Below are 15,360 nucleotides of genomic sequence, written 5' to 3' on the forward strand. Positions count from 1 at the left end.
CTATTGAACAGAACAGCAAAAGTTAATGGATGTCACTTACATAATAAACTTACAAAATACTGTGACTTCTACCTTGCTATCTCTCTCTCTCTCTCTCTCCCTCTCTCTCTCTCTCTCTCTCTCACTGTCTTGTTTGCTCACTCTGGTGAAGAAAATTGCCATGTCACGTGAGATGCTCAATGGCAAGGAACCAAGGCCTCCAGCCATCAGCTCAAGAGAAAATGAATCTTACCAACAACTATGTGAGTGAACTAGGAAGCAGATTCTTCCCCGTCAAGAGCTGAGATGACAGCAACCTTTTAAAGCGACTCTGAAACAGAAGACCCAGAGAAGCTGCACCTAGATTCCTGACCCACAGACCTACAAGATGATAAATGTTTAAAGCCACTACATTTGGGGGCAATCTGTTACACAGTAATAAATAACTTAGATATACACACTGACTTAAAATTTACATAGCCAACATGGCATAAACAGCCTAGAATGCTGTTGGAAATCCAGTAAGAACTCTTCCTGAACAAGTAGATGTCGTAAGGAAGAAAATAAATCAACAAACCAAAACTATACAGTTTTCTATCAGTCACTATGACAAAATATCCAGAGCTGAATTATGCACTTCTCCGTACTAAAATATCTACTGCATCATTTTCTGTAATCAACTCAATTATATCTGATTCTAGGTATTGGCAAGTTATTATTACTATTATTATTATTGACTTTAATAAAATAAGTAAGTCTTTAGGTCTGTGACAGGAGTTTTGAAAATCCAGAAATGTTTGATAGGTGTTAATAACAAAATCCAAAAGATTACTAATATACAAAAATTAGTTTCTTCTTCAACCAGATAGCACAAAATTTCCATGTACCACATTGGCAGATTACATAGTTATTTGTGCCTATCAATTTCAAAAGATTACAAATTCACCCACTATTGTGAATAATAATTAGCACTTAAAACTCAAGTTAGAATTTTGGCATAGGGCCTCCACAAATATTTTTAAAAGATAGAGCTTGGGTCAGGACCGTGGATTCAAATCCTCTATTCAACCAGACCTAGTATTTATCATGTGCTAGGTGCCAAAATACAAAGTGAGAAAGAGATAGTTTAACTTATAGTTCTATTTACGTCACTGATTCAGTAGCAACATTCAGTAACTAAGGAGCCATAAATCAATTTAACAATATTATCATTTAGCCAGCATTTCTCTACCTTTGCTAAAGAAAAATGTGCAATTTCCAGATGTTTTGCTGAAATTCAAGTAATTTATGAGAAGAAAAATATGCCAACACTAGGAATACAAAAGTCAGTGAGATATGATCCTTGCTCTTAAGAATCCCATAATTTTAAAAAAGAGATAAAGTATATCTTGGCATTCTTCCAACCTACCAGAATAGTAGTCCCATAAAAATGAGTCACAATATATATCATCTTCTTAACCTCAGCTACATCCTGCTATAAAATTAAAATACATCTCTTCCCCCTTGGTGTTTACAAGTTCCAAATGTTTATAGACTTACGTCTTTACTTCACTCTCTCTCGGCCAAAATGAATACATTTAGCTTCTTTTCTCCTTTCCCTTTAAAGCAATTTCTCAATATAAGTAATCTTTTTGGTGATTTTATTCTAGGATCCAAATGACATAATTAAAATACTGTTCCAGCTATGAAATCAATCACAATGAAAAACATCAACCTCTCTGATGACATAATGCTTCAGATCCTGTAAAGTGTGTGAAGTCCAAAACAGTTGTTCTTACTTTTTTAAATTTGGGGGATTATACTATTACACTAAAAATTTACATTTATTCTAACAAATGTAACTTAATAGATTTTCCACATTTCTCACATCAAAAAAAAAAAAAGAGAGAGAGAGATGGTACATACTCAAATAGAGTTGTTACTAACAAATAATGTAAAGCCAGAGTTCCTACAGTAATAGGAAATGAGGCATTTAAAAAAAATTACTCATTGACAAAAATTACAAATCTACTCTTAAGGTCACAAAAAATATTTTTTCAAATGTCTCTATCATGCTCCTTTTAAGATCATATCTGTACTGTATATATTTTGTTTCTTTATCTACTACAGAATACACCTACAAAGTAAACATATGATTTAAACCTACTGCCCCTGCAAATACTTTGGCAAAACCATGACAATATGGTCTGGGTATCGAGATTCACGATCAATGAAAAGAACTGACAAGGTGTCACAGACTAGATTCTTACTGGTTCAAAGTTTCAAATCTTATTAGAGTTACTTACAGAGTAGAGGCATTCGGTGAATGTATGGATAAAATATAAACAGTGCAAGGTCAGAACCACGTTCAGAACATTATTTTCAACATTATGTTCATGCTATGGATGAGATAATAATAATCAGTGGTGAAAAAAATTTCATCCAGGTAAAACTCTGTCTCTTGCTCACAAGCATTTAGTACTTACACACAAAAATACTCCCTTGCCTGAAATTTAGGGCCTTCTTCAATGAGGGTCCAACCTATGTCTTTCTAGTCTTACCTTACACTAGCCTAATCCAGCTTATCCATTTTTGAGCCAGACAACTGCACAACCTTTTTGAGATGTTGTATTTTATCACATATAATGTGCATTTTTTTGCCCAAATTCTTGAGGGAAAAGTAANGGCATTCGGTGAATGTATGGATAAAATATAAACAGTGCAAGGTCAGAACCACGTTCAGAACATTATTTTCAACATTATGTTCATGCTATGGATGAGATAATAATGATCAGTGGTGAAAAAAATTTCATCCAGGTAAAACTCTGTCTCTTGCTCACAAGCATTTAGTACTTACACACAAAAATACTCCCTTGCCTGAAATTTAGGGCTTTCTTCAATGAGGGTCCAACCTATGTCTTTCTAGTCTTACCTTACACTAGCCTAATCCAGTTTATCCATTTTTGAGCCAGACAACTGCACAACCTTTTTGAGATGTTGTATTTTATCACATATAATGTGCATTTTTTTGCCCAAATTCTTGAGGGAAAAGTAAGGGGGCGCATTATACATGGGTACAATGATTACATAACATGGGTATAATAATCCCATGTACAATGTGCACAAAACATGGGTGCACATTATACATGGCAAATTATGGTAAATTCAAGTGCTTTCTCGTCTCAGTTTTATATCCAATACTCTTCTCAAATCTCTATTTAAATTCTACTCATCCTTCAAAGTCCAGGTCAAATGGCACCTCTATGAAACTTTCCCTTACCTTCCCCCACCTCATACTCAGGACTTCTTCTAAAGAACTTCTAACCTTGAAAAGCATTTAGTCTGCACTCCTCACGTAGTCATGACCACATTCTCTCTCCTCTATTTTTCAGTATAACTAGTTGTCTACATGTCATACTTCTTCTCTCAGACTGAACTCCTGAGAAGATCTTTGTGCAGTCAGATTTGTACTGCTCCCCTTCATGCTTTGCACATATAATGAAATAATAAATGTTTATTGCAGACAGTGTGTTAAAGTGTATGTTACTTGATCCATATATATGCCATAATAATCAATATTCTTACTGATATTCATTCACTAAGGAAATATTTACTCACTAACCAATAGTTACTGGAATAGTAGTATACCAAATGAATCATAGACCCCACTCTCTCAAAAAGTCAAGCACATCTTCTAAACATTTGTACAAATTATTGTAATACTAATAGGTAAGTATGAGAAGAGATGAAGTATAACAGCAACCAATAAGAAAGAAGGAGCAATTCTTTCCCAAGTAGGAATAGATATAAGTTTGTGTGGGTCCTGAAAGACAGGTGCTGTCTGAACATGCAGAGATGGGTGAGGAGTTTTAAGACAGAAGAAACAAAGAGCACTGAGATGGGAAATCTCACGAGGATACAGGAACAATCAATAGCTCAACAGAACAGTGTAAGTGAAAGACTATATGGATATATATTTAAAGAAAATATTTAAAGACAGTTGGAGCTACATCTGATAAGACCTAGAAAGCCAAACAAGGAACTAGAGCTTTAGTCTGTAAGCAATGAGGAACTATGTCAAAATTTTTTAGCAGAAGCTGAGGTCAGAAGGTCTGGAAGGGAAAGAAATTGTTAACAATGAGATAAGAGGCTAAGGCCAAACTCTAAGAAAGAAGGAATAAAGGCCATCTGGGAATGAGGCACTAGAGATGAAACTAGATGACCAGAAGAGATACTTGAGAGGTGAAACTGACCAGATTAGGCAAATTCTGGATGTGGAGTGCACAGGTCTGCCAGGGATAAAGGAAGTTTCTAGGCTATGAGGCAGGAGTGCCAAAACCTACACAGAGAACTCTGAAGCAGCAGCAAGTTTGGATGGGAGAAAACTGAGTCCTGGTCATAATGTGTTTTAGTGCTAGCAGACAGGTGATAACATCACAAACAAAATGAGTTAACCTATGCTACTTAGAACAAAATATAGATATATTTCATTTTATTGCACTTCACTTTATTGTGCTTTACAGACATTGCATTATTTACACAATGAAGGTTTGGGGCAACCCTGCATCAAACAAGTCTATCAGCGCCACTTTTCCCAAAGCATGCTCTTAGTTCATGTCTCTCTGCCACATTTTGGTAATCTCGCATTATTTCAAGCCTTTTGATTATTACTATATTAGAAGTTACTATTGTAAGTTTGAGGGGAGAGACACCACAAACCACCCCCATATAAGTTGGCAAACTTAACTGATAATCGTCATGTTCTTACTGTTCTACCTACCAATCATTTCCCCATTTCTCTCTCTCTTTCTCTTCGGGCTTCCCTATTTCCTGAGACACAATATTAAAATTAGGCCAGTCAATAACCTTACAATGGCCTCTGAGTGTTCAGGTGAAAGAAAGAGCTGCACATCTCTCACTTTAAATGAAAAGCTAGAAAGCTTAGTGAGGCAGGCATGTTGAAAGCCGAGAAAGGTCAGAAGCTAGGCCTCTTACACCAAACAGCCAAGTTGTGGTGGATGTAACTGCAGATATGGTGGAAATAGCAAGGGAACTAGAATTAGAAGTGGAGCCTAAAAATATAACCATATTGCTAAAATCTCATGATAAAACTTTAATGGATGAGCAGTTGCTTCTTCTGGATGAGTGAAGAAAATGGTTTCTTAAGATGGAATCTACTCCTGGTGAGGATTCTATTACAACTGTTGAAATGACAGCAAAGGGTTTAGAATAGTTACATTCTGTAGTAGTTATATTCCTTGCTGAGAAAATGAAAGATTGATAAAAAAGCTTCAGGATCTGACAGGACTGACTCCAATTTTGAAGGAAGATCTACTGCAGACAAAATGCTATCAAACAGCATCACATACTACAGAGAAATCGCTTGTGAAAGGAGTTGTCAGTCAACATGGCAAAGTTTGTTCTTGTCTTATTTTAATAAATTGCTAGAGCCATCCCAGCCCCAGCCATCAACACTGGGGCCAGACCCTCCATGAACAAAAAAGTTAGGACTCACTGAAGTTGCCTTAGATGATGGATAGCCTTTCTAGCAATGAAATATTTTTAAATTAAGGTATGTACATTTTTTTCGACATAATGCTATTACATACTTAACAGACTACAGAACAATGTAAACATAATTTTTATATGCAATGGGAAACAAACAAACAAAAAAGCAAATCACTTTACTGCAACATTCACTGCAATGCAGTGGGTCTGGAACCAAATCCGCAATATCTCCAAGGTATGCTGGTATACAATTTTGTGGGGGGAAAAAGAGATGAGTTGAAATTAATCTTCCATTAAGGACTCTGATTGATGATTTAAAGATGACAGTGACCTCAAAAGTATAACTCACACAGGTTACATTACAGCAAATTAAAATCTAAAACCATTTATGTAGGAGGTTTTGATCTAGAACAACCTCACATACCCAAGAATCATTTAAAAACATGCTAAATCATGGTTAATAGTAAAGTGGATATATGGAAGTCTTTGACAACTTTATGATTTGAACAGGCCTCACTGACAAGGTAGCAAATGTACTACTGTATTTGGCCATATATAATACATACGTTTTTCCAGAAATTTTTGAGGGAAAATAAGGGTGTACATTATACATGGGCAGTACTAATTCTGTATCTATATAAATGTTTTTAATTCTGGTGGGGTTTTTTTGCTTATGCATTAAAAATGAAACTTTAGAAAGCAATCACAATATCTGTATGCAAAATAGCACCTTGTAATACGATAATCAGTTTTGTTTCTAAACATAAATAAATAAATAATTAAATTAAAAATTAAAATGAAAGATTTTTTTCCTGAAAGTTTGGGCCCAAAATGTGGAAGTACATTATACACAGGAGCACATTATACATAACCAAATATGGTAACTAGGTCTTTCCTCCTTGTGTATTCATTCCTTTCTATAGTAAGTACTTATCCTCAATAAAACTGAGTTGACCTAGATTTAGATCTACCATATCCCTAGAATCTCCAAAAGCCTAAGAAATAAATAATCATGAAGCCACTTTTGTGGGGAGAAAAATAAATTTCCCATTATAAACTCATGGGTATTAAAATTACTCAGTACCCATTATCTTCTTAAGAACAACATAAATTAAAATGACATTGCAAAGATGAATAGCATATAATTCAACAATAATAAGCATTTATGTGTACTGGATAAAGAGTAAAATCAAACACTTGAATCATGGCTAATTTGCCTAATAAGTATATTCCACCTGTTACAGTCATTTATTTATTGTTAATACTTATCACAACATTCAATTTACTGGATGAAATGTCATTATTTTAGTTTAGCTCATAAGAGAAACAATTAGAACTCAATTTTTAATATTATTAATTTACCTATGAGGAAAAATTCAAAAACCAAAATGGATCAAAAGGTATTTTCTTCATAGATGACTATCCCACTGAGATTACCAATCACCTGTTGAAAACTACACTGACATTTTACAGCTATGCATAACCATAATGGGAGAACATATACCAAAGGTTAACACAATAATAGTACATTTGTTATCATAGGTTATGGGTGATTTATACTTTCTTCTTTTTTGCTTACGTATATTTTCAAAATTTTCTGTAATTAATATTGATCAAAACTATACCAAGAAAAAAGATATCTTTTCAAAGAGGGAAGGAAACATATTGATGGATTTAAAAGAAACGTACTCACCAGATCTCTGTGAAGCACCCAATTTGCATGGAGGTAATGGATACCATCAAGAATCTGATAAAGTAATGATTTAACCATAGATCTCGGCAACTGCATGGGCTTTTTATTTGCTTTTGATGCACGATGAAACTTAATAATATGCTAAAAATTAAAAAATACAGTAATAACACAGTCTTCATCTATATCAATAACATATAATCAAGATTGCAGTAAATGCTCTGAATTTTAAAATTACTTCTCAAAGTCCAATGACACAAAGAAAACAAGGCTAACCAAAACGAAATCGATATTGGGGGTGAATGTGACAGTTTTAATGTAGGTATAATGACTAGATTTACTGAAACCATTAAGATTTTTCATTAAATAGGGCAATTAAGTAAAAAGGGGTGATATTTAAAAGCCTACCTAAAAATAGTACCAGTTTTTTTCTCCATTGACAAAATAAAAATGTTTTTAAAAAAGAAAAAAACTGTGCATCTTTACTATTCTATAAAAAATTAGTACTTACTGCATTTAAGTATCATCACTATGTATATATTGAATTGTTGTTTCAATTCAATTGAGGTTTCACCTTTTGGCACAGAATAAACTTAATATTAAATAGGAAATAATTAGAAAGGAGGAGGGAGACAAAAATGGGGGACTTATTTTTGAAATAAATAAAACTGGATCACAATAATCAAATTTTTATGTCCATATGTCATATTGTGGGTTATAAAAGTAATATAATAAAAGGAAAGAAATTCTACCTGCTTCCCACACCACCATATCTGCTTCTATCTCTGCTTCCATCTCTATTCACCCTTGTCCAAAACATGCCAGAATGGGTACCTCCATGAAAAGACTGGAGGTTCCTCTCAGTGTTCACTGTAATAGCATGAACTCTAGTTCCTTCAAGACACGTAAGTCTGTTAAGTTATTCCTAAACAGATTTGTAGTTTATATGCATGACAAACCACACTATACTGAATCAAACTTTTATTACCCAAAATATGAACTTACTGCCAAGTTTGAATATTTTTTACCTTAAGCAATTCCTCAGATAAAAATGTTTAAATGCTCTGATTCTTAATTTTAAAAGTATGTAATTATAATTTTTGCCTTCTGTTATTATTGATAAAACAGCCCTATACTATTTGTAAAACCACATTATACTTCATTTGAGAAAATGCTGCAAGAGATTGATCTTCACTACTGTGTATACCACAAAAGAAAGCAATTTTCACTACACATATTAGTAAACTGCCATTAATTATTTGCATAAAATTACAATTTCCCACTCATTAACATTTTGCAAAGTGAAATTTCTGATTACTACAAATACTATCTTCTCAGTAAAATAAGACGATAGTGTGTATTGCTCAAATTCTTTTGTATCTTCATTTACATTATATTGTTTTGATCTATGATCAACAGAGCAAGTTTTCCTTTATATGATTTAGCAATATGTAGTGCATACCTTTATTTCTGCATTCCTATATAAAATAGTTCTAAAAAAAGAGTAATTTTGGACTTACCCACAAATCATGTTCTGCATAGTCAAACAGCAGCCACACCTTCCTGTCACTGTGAGAAAGGAACACCTTCTGCAATGCGATCACATTAGGGTGCTTCAATTCCCGCAAAAGCTGAATGCAAGAGGAAAGGAAGAGTCACCATTCTGTTAACAAGTAGAGGAGAATGGTGAATTTCCTGTAACTTCGAAATGAGATCTTTACACATTTAGACATTAAGAAAAAACACCCAAAATACACTCACTCAGAGATACAAGTGAGCTCTGTCAACAGCTTGGTGTGTATCTTTCCAATCCATTTTCTACGTGTATGTGTGTGTTTTAAAAATAAGGTCATTTTAAGTGGTAAAATAAAAGTAATATCATATCACTAAATAATTAAATATATTTTGGTGCATATATATTTTTTTACTAGAAGAAAAGCTTTTTCAGAGGCAGCAATCAGGTTTTAACACTGTTTATATCCACCCTAGCACACTATACACTCGGTACATATTTGACAAAAGATAGAAAGACAGTTTAACAAGCCCTACATTCATCCATAGTTAGAGCATGTGGTTGGGTTTTTTGGTGTGGAAAAGTGGTCCTATAAATAGAGCAAAGGAATAGGCCTTCACAATGCAGAAGCTTCAAGCTGGACTCTGATAATAAGGAAAGACCAAACCAGCAAGTGAAAACTTAGCACTGGCATAACAACAGGCAGTTGTTTCATAAAATATTTAGCGACAATAACATTAGCTGCTCAAGGTGAAAGCCTGATAAATACGCCTGCCTCAGGCTGTCCTTAACCAGGGTTCAGATTTAATAGGTACAGAGAAACATATTCAATTTGACAAATATATTGAATGTCTTTTAAATGTAAATCTCTGTGAAGGGTACAAAAAGTGAGATGGAACAAAACTTGTATTCAATACTTTCTATGTGTAAGATGATTATATGTAAGTGCTTTTACCTTACTTAATCCTTATAGCAACCCTATGATATACAAAGAACCTGAGGTTCAGGGCAATAAAAATAACTTGACCAAAATCAAACACCTAGAAAGAGAAGGTTTTTTAAAATTTATTTCTTAAAAAATTTTAAAGACTTTACTTATTTTTAGACAGAGGGGAAGGGAAGGAGAAAGAGAGAGAGAGAAACATCAATGTGTGTGGTTGCCTCTCGCATGCCCCACACCAGGGAACCTGGCCCGCAACCCAGGCATGTGCCCTGACTGGGAATTCAACCAGCAACCCTTGGGTTTGCAGGCGGGCACTCAATCCCCTGAGCCACACCAGCCAAGGCAGAAGTGTGGTTTTAAATAGATCTGCCTGGTTCCAAAGTCCATGCTTTCCACTATTGCTGAAGTTACTGTTTTCAAAGACAACAATGCAGTGAGGAAGACAGACATACAAACTGATTGATGAGGCAGAAAAAATAAATAAATAAACTGCCTACCCATTCTAGTAACTTTAAATAAGTAAAGCATACTTTGAGTGCCTATGCTGGAAACACATAAACCAAAAAAATTCTAAGGTCCATCTCAGGAAACTTTTATAGATTATTTCCCAGTTGCCTAATTCTTTACTACTTTCGATGACAGATTTTCCAGTTCCTTGATTCTCATTTTGACTCTGTACCTCAGCTCTCTCCCCACCTACACCTTGACAGCCTTGCTAGAAAATGTTCTACTAGCTACCCTTTGAGCAGGATTCAAATATGGTTCCCTGGATTCTCCATCCAATCCACATGCCCTGGAACACAGTTAAGGGTAAGAGCTAGGGTAGGCAGGGCTGCCCCTAGCCAACCTTCCACTTTTACAGCTGGTCTCTGTTTTTCCTGAGGATCTAGGTGGGAAATGACCAAGGAAGACATAATAATCCTCCCTTGGTGGGAGGGAAGGGGTGAGAAGGTGGGTGTTGTTCAGTCATCAGCTGCTGTCTCTCTCCCCACTGCCTAAGAAATGTTAAGCAGCCCTACTTCTTGCTTCAGATGCAAATGTTAGACATAAAATGCTACTAATTGATGACTGGATCAAAGACAGTGACATTTGCAGAGCTATATCCAGTTTCTGCTTTTGAATGTTTTATTTAGGCTTCCAGACTTGGTAGAGCAATGTGTTTAATGACCTCACTCACCACCATTATCCTTCTAGCACATGGACCCCAGTAAAAGGCCTCAATTTAGGCACAAGGACTGTCTGCTCTTTCTAACTCCTAAGTATTGATGAACTCAGTGAGTCTGACTTGATTAAGTCTCTACCCAAAACATGTTCTTTTTGCTGCCTGCAATGGAAGGGCAGGTAAAACTCACTTCTGCATTATTGGAAATCACTCTGCCTGGTTTCAGAAGCTGTAACCTCCCATGGATAAGGCTGAGTAAGTGACCTTCAGACCATAAGCCACTAAGGAGACAAAGCTTATCTCCCTGGCAGGAGTACCTCTTCTGCTCCTTTTACTTCATCCTGCCCGGCCCCCAATGCTTGATCAGTTAGCCAGTGATGGTAAGATTCTCCAAGAGGGGAATGACCTGAGACAGGCACTATCATGGGGGGCCCTAGGGAAGGACTTGGGGGGCTATAGAAAAAAGGGGTAATGGACCCTTGCCCCTCAGCTTTGACATAGCCTGAGTCCTCATTCTGTCTGTGAGAAGTTTCCTAATCTCTTGGCTGCCTTACTTCCCCACCAGACTTAAGCCTGAAACAATGACAGAGGGCAGCGCAGCCCTGTGCTGGAAAGGGCGGGTTCCCTGGGTGATCAGGCCTAAGAAAGAATACACAAAATCCTGTGAATCCTGCTTTGCTAAGAATGCTCTCAATTAAATGATAAGGGTTGAGTGGGAAGTAAGTTTGTTTCCCAAAGTTTTGTAGCCCCTTAGCTAAGAGACCCTGACTCAGAATAAGCCCTAGTAGTTCTGTGTATGTTATCTATTATTTGATCCTTACTGCCTAACATTGATTGATGAGCTTTACCTGTATTCCTGTGCAAAACGAACTTAATAAAAGCCCATTGAGGAAAAGGCTCTTGGCCCTTCTCCTTTGAGAGATTGGCCACCTTTCCTCCCCAAGCAGATCATGTCTTGGTAGACTTATTCTCATCTGTGGCAGCCGGCAAGGGGGAGGGGGGCGCTGTGGGTGAAAGCCCCCCACACTGCATCTAAACCAAGATAAAACACCAAGCATTAGGACAGACCTCTGATGCCTGGACTCCACGAATCTGGGAGAGAGGATGTCACATGTAGCAATATGTAATCAATAGCTCTAAAAAATTATGTTTTCTATAATTACAAATTGTTGATCCCTCTACGGTGAATCTACTTTCAGTCCCATGTTCAAACATTACTTTGAATAGGTAATTCATTTACATAGTTCAAAAATCAAAATTACATAAAGGGACAGATTGAGATGTCTCATTACTACTCCTACACCCAGTCACCTTAATCCCGCTTGCTCTTAAATCAGTAATTTTCAACTTTTTTCATTTCATGGTACACAAATTAATTACTAAAATTCTGCAGCATGCCAAAAAATACAGTTTTTGCTGATCTGACAAAAATCCCACAATAAAAGATAACGTTTCCTGTGCCATATACACATAGAATACTAACGTGGTCCTAAAGGAGCCTACCAAAAAATGTGTAATGGACATGCCAAGATTTTATCTGACTCCCCTTTCAGGGCATTTAAGCAAAAATAAAAAGTGTCCAATATTGCCCTGGCTGGGTGGCTCAGTTGGTTAGAGCATCATCCTCATACTCCATGGTTGCAGGTACGATCCCCAGTCACCGCACATACAAGAATCAACCAATAAATGCATAGAAAGGTGGGGTAAAAACCTGACATCTCTTTGTCCCTACCTTCCCTCTCGCTTTCTGTCTAAAATCAATCAATAAAATTTTTTATAGTATCCAATTTTTACTATCCTAAATATATAACAATCTAAAGTTACAATCCTAAACTTTTTCTCTAAAGTATTATTTAGGATCCTTACTGAATTTGGGAAGCCTTGTGTTAGATTAACAATTACAGAATTCATGTGTATTTTTACCCACACATCTTTCTTCCCCTTTTATCCCCAATTTCTGTTCTCTAAGTCTCTGAGTCCCCCATAGATTCCAGATTCTCTCTCAGGGTATCTGAATAGAAAGAGTCATCTTATACTTCAATAACTCACTTATCTCAAGGTAAACCCAACTTTTTTCTATTCTTATTTGACCTGTTATAAGTAACAGTATAATCCATCTGACCATTGTCTTTCCCCTTGGTAAGAATGCCTTTATTTGAGAAAGCACTGAGTATATCATTTTTAAAAATGTATAGCCCACCCCCCTACCCCCACCCCCAAATGAAGATAAATGAAGCAGTGTATTTTATGGTAAATAGAAGATTCACCTGAGTCCAAAATTCCTCAATATCCCTATACCGAAACTTAAGAATTAGTATTTTGAAAACTGAGATTTTCATGCCTCTTGACAGGCTTTTTGGAAGCTGGTCTTTACAAGCACATAGATACATTATAACATTCCAGCAGGTGGCACTCATACCCTGAAAAGAGGTCATAAGTTTCCAGCAGGTCTAAGTTCCCCATCACCACCCAGAAGTGCCAGGGAGATGGCAGGTATGATGCAAAAAGTATAGGCTTAGAATTCAGAGACCTGAGTTTGAGTGTTGACTTAATAGTGATGTAACATACACCCGGTTGTTTAACCTCTCTGGGCCTTCTGGAAGAATAAAAGTATCTACTGCCAAACACACACAGTTTCTACAAGAATTAAATGAATGTAAGTACATTAAGTATATAACAATGCTTAGAACATATTAAGTACGTACTTGGCAAATTATAGTTATTACTCTTATTATAACCACCACTATATGCAAAAAAATGTGATGAGGACTAAATGACATAATACATGAAGGATGCCTGGCATACTGTAAGTTCTTAATAAATAACAACTGTTATTGTTATACTAAGTAAAATGGGCTAACCACTCCAGGTAGTAAGAGATACTTGTTACAGAGAAATAAGCTCCATTGGGGAAAGCCATAGCATTTCCTCACCAAAGTGCCTATAATACTCCTTCAATACATTCTATAATAATACTGTAGCTATATCAAAGTTATTTCCCTTCCCAATCTGGCCTCCTTTTCTCTCTGACACCAAGTACTACATGTACTTGGTCTGAGAAAGGTACCTGAAACCAAGTGAGGTCTGTGATAAGTAAGTTTACATCCCTTCAACTGTAATACCATATATGTTCTTTTAAAGGAATGAGTATTTAATCTTTTATGTAATGTATTCCATATGAGTAAACTATATATACTTCTTATCCATCAATAGGACTCTGAATATACAGTGTTTAAATATGAAAAATAAAACAGCTGCAAATCAAAATAAAGACTTTACAAAGTTAAGCCTAAATTACCTGGGACTCTCAGAGGTAATCAGAAAATCTTTTTGTTTCACTCCTTTGTCCTGAAAACCTTCTCTACTTTCACAATTACCAAAACTAAATTTGTCTTTGACTCTGGGAATTTTTTTTAGTGTATTGGGGTTTGAATAAATAAACTCCTAACAAATGTTTATTTCCTTATTTATCCTTTCAGGGAAAAAACTAATTTAAAACTCTTTATTTAAGTCATGGCTTAAAAAAAGTGTTGTCTTATTCTCCAGAATTAGAAACTAATGCAAAATAATATTGAATGTGAACTATAATTGAAAAATAAGGTTTTTTTAAAAAAGACTAACTTACGACTTCTGGCCAAGATGGAGGCGTTTGTGGAAACACTGTGCCTCCTCGCACAACCAAGTTTAAAGACAACAAAGTTTTAGTAATAAAAATGCAACCGAAACACAGAAAATTGAATTGTTCGGAAGTCCGACAACAACAAACCATCCAGCCAGAGGGGTAAGAGGGGCGGAATCAGCGTCTGGCAGAGCAGGGTCGCTCAGGAAAAGGTGACCAGCTGACCCAGGTGCACGGGCGGCAGTTGGCAGATCCCAGGCGTGGAGCGGCAACAGGTGGACCCAGTTTGGTCGCAAGGTGGCTGGCTGACTACGGTCACACATTTGTGTGCAGATAAACCAGGCGAAGGAGCGAGCAGTGAGACAGAAAGTGCAAACCAGGGCACCAGTGCTGGTAAATAAAGCCTAAAAGCACTGAGTGGGAAAACTTTCGGGTCGAGGTGCCAGGAGAAGCTCCCAAGCTCACAGAGAGTTCACTGGAGAGACCCACAGGGTCCTGGAGGATGCACAGGCCACATACCCGGGAACCAGCACCAGAAGGGCCCAATTTGCTTGTAGGACGCAGCAGAGGGGACCAAAATCCAAGACAGAGCATGGAACAAGCGCCATTACCCTTCTCTGACCCCATCCCCACATACAGCCTCACAACCCAGTGACTGGGTCACCCCGCCCTAGTGAACACCTAAGGCTCTGCCTCATATACATAACAGGTGCAAACAGACCAAAACTCTTTGGCTCAAGAACAGCTCAAAGCCCCAGAGCCAATACTTCTAAGCGACCAAGAGATAGCCAACCTATCAGATGCACAGTTCAAAATACTGGTGATCAGGATGCTCACAGAACTGGTTGATTTTGGTCACAAATTAGAGGAACAAATGAAGGCTAAGCTAAGTGAAATGAAGGGAAATGCACAGGAAACCAATAGTGATGGAAAGGAAACTGGGACTCAAATCAATGGAGTAAAACAG

The 15,360-nt window shown here is 36.6% G+C and overlaps 1 protein-coding gene across 1 annotated transcript in view; it reads right to left on the reverse strand.

Moving 5' to 3' along the window:
* Positions 1-15,360, reverse strand: part of CDK19 (cyclin dependent kinase 19) — a 144,483-nt gene that overhangs the window by 49,103 nt on the left and 80,020 nt on the right. Inside the window, exons 3-4 of the mRNA XM_037065046.1 lie at positions 8,677-8,787; positions 7,160-7,300 (exon numbers count right to left, since the gene is read on the reverse strand). Coding sequence (XP_036920941.1) covers positions 7,160-7,300; positions 8,677-8,787 — 252 coding nt within the window. The remainder of the gene's footprint in view (positions 1-7,159; positions 7,301-8,676; positions 8,788-15,360) is intronic.

Source organism: Sturnira hondurensis, unplaced genomic scaffold (assembly GCF_014824575.4).
Source record: "Sturnira hondurensis isolate 20B ecotype Veracruz unplaced genomic scaffold, ASM1482457v3 Scaffold0015596, whole genome shotgun sequence".
Taxonomy (NCBI): Eukaryota; Metazoa; Chordata; class Mammalia; order Chiroptera; family Phyllostomidae; genus Sturnira; species Sturnira hondurensis.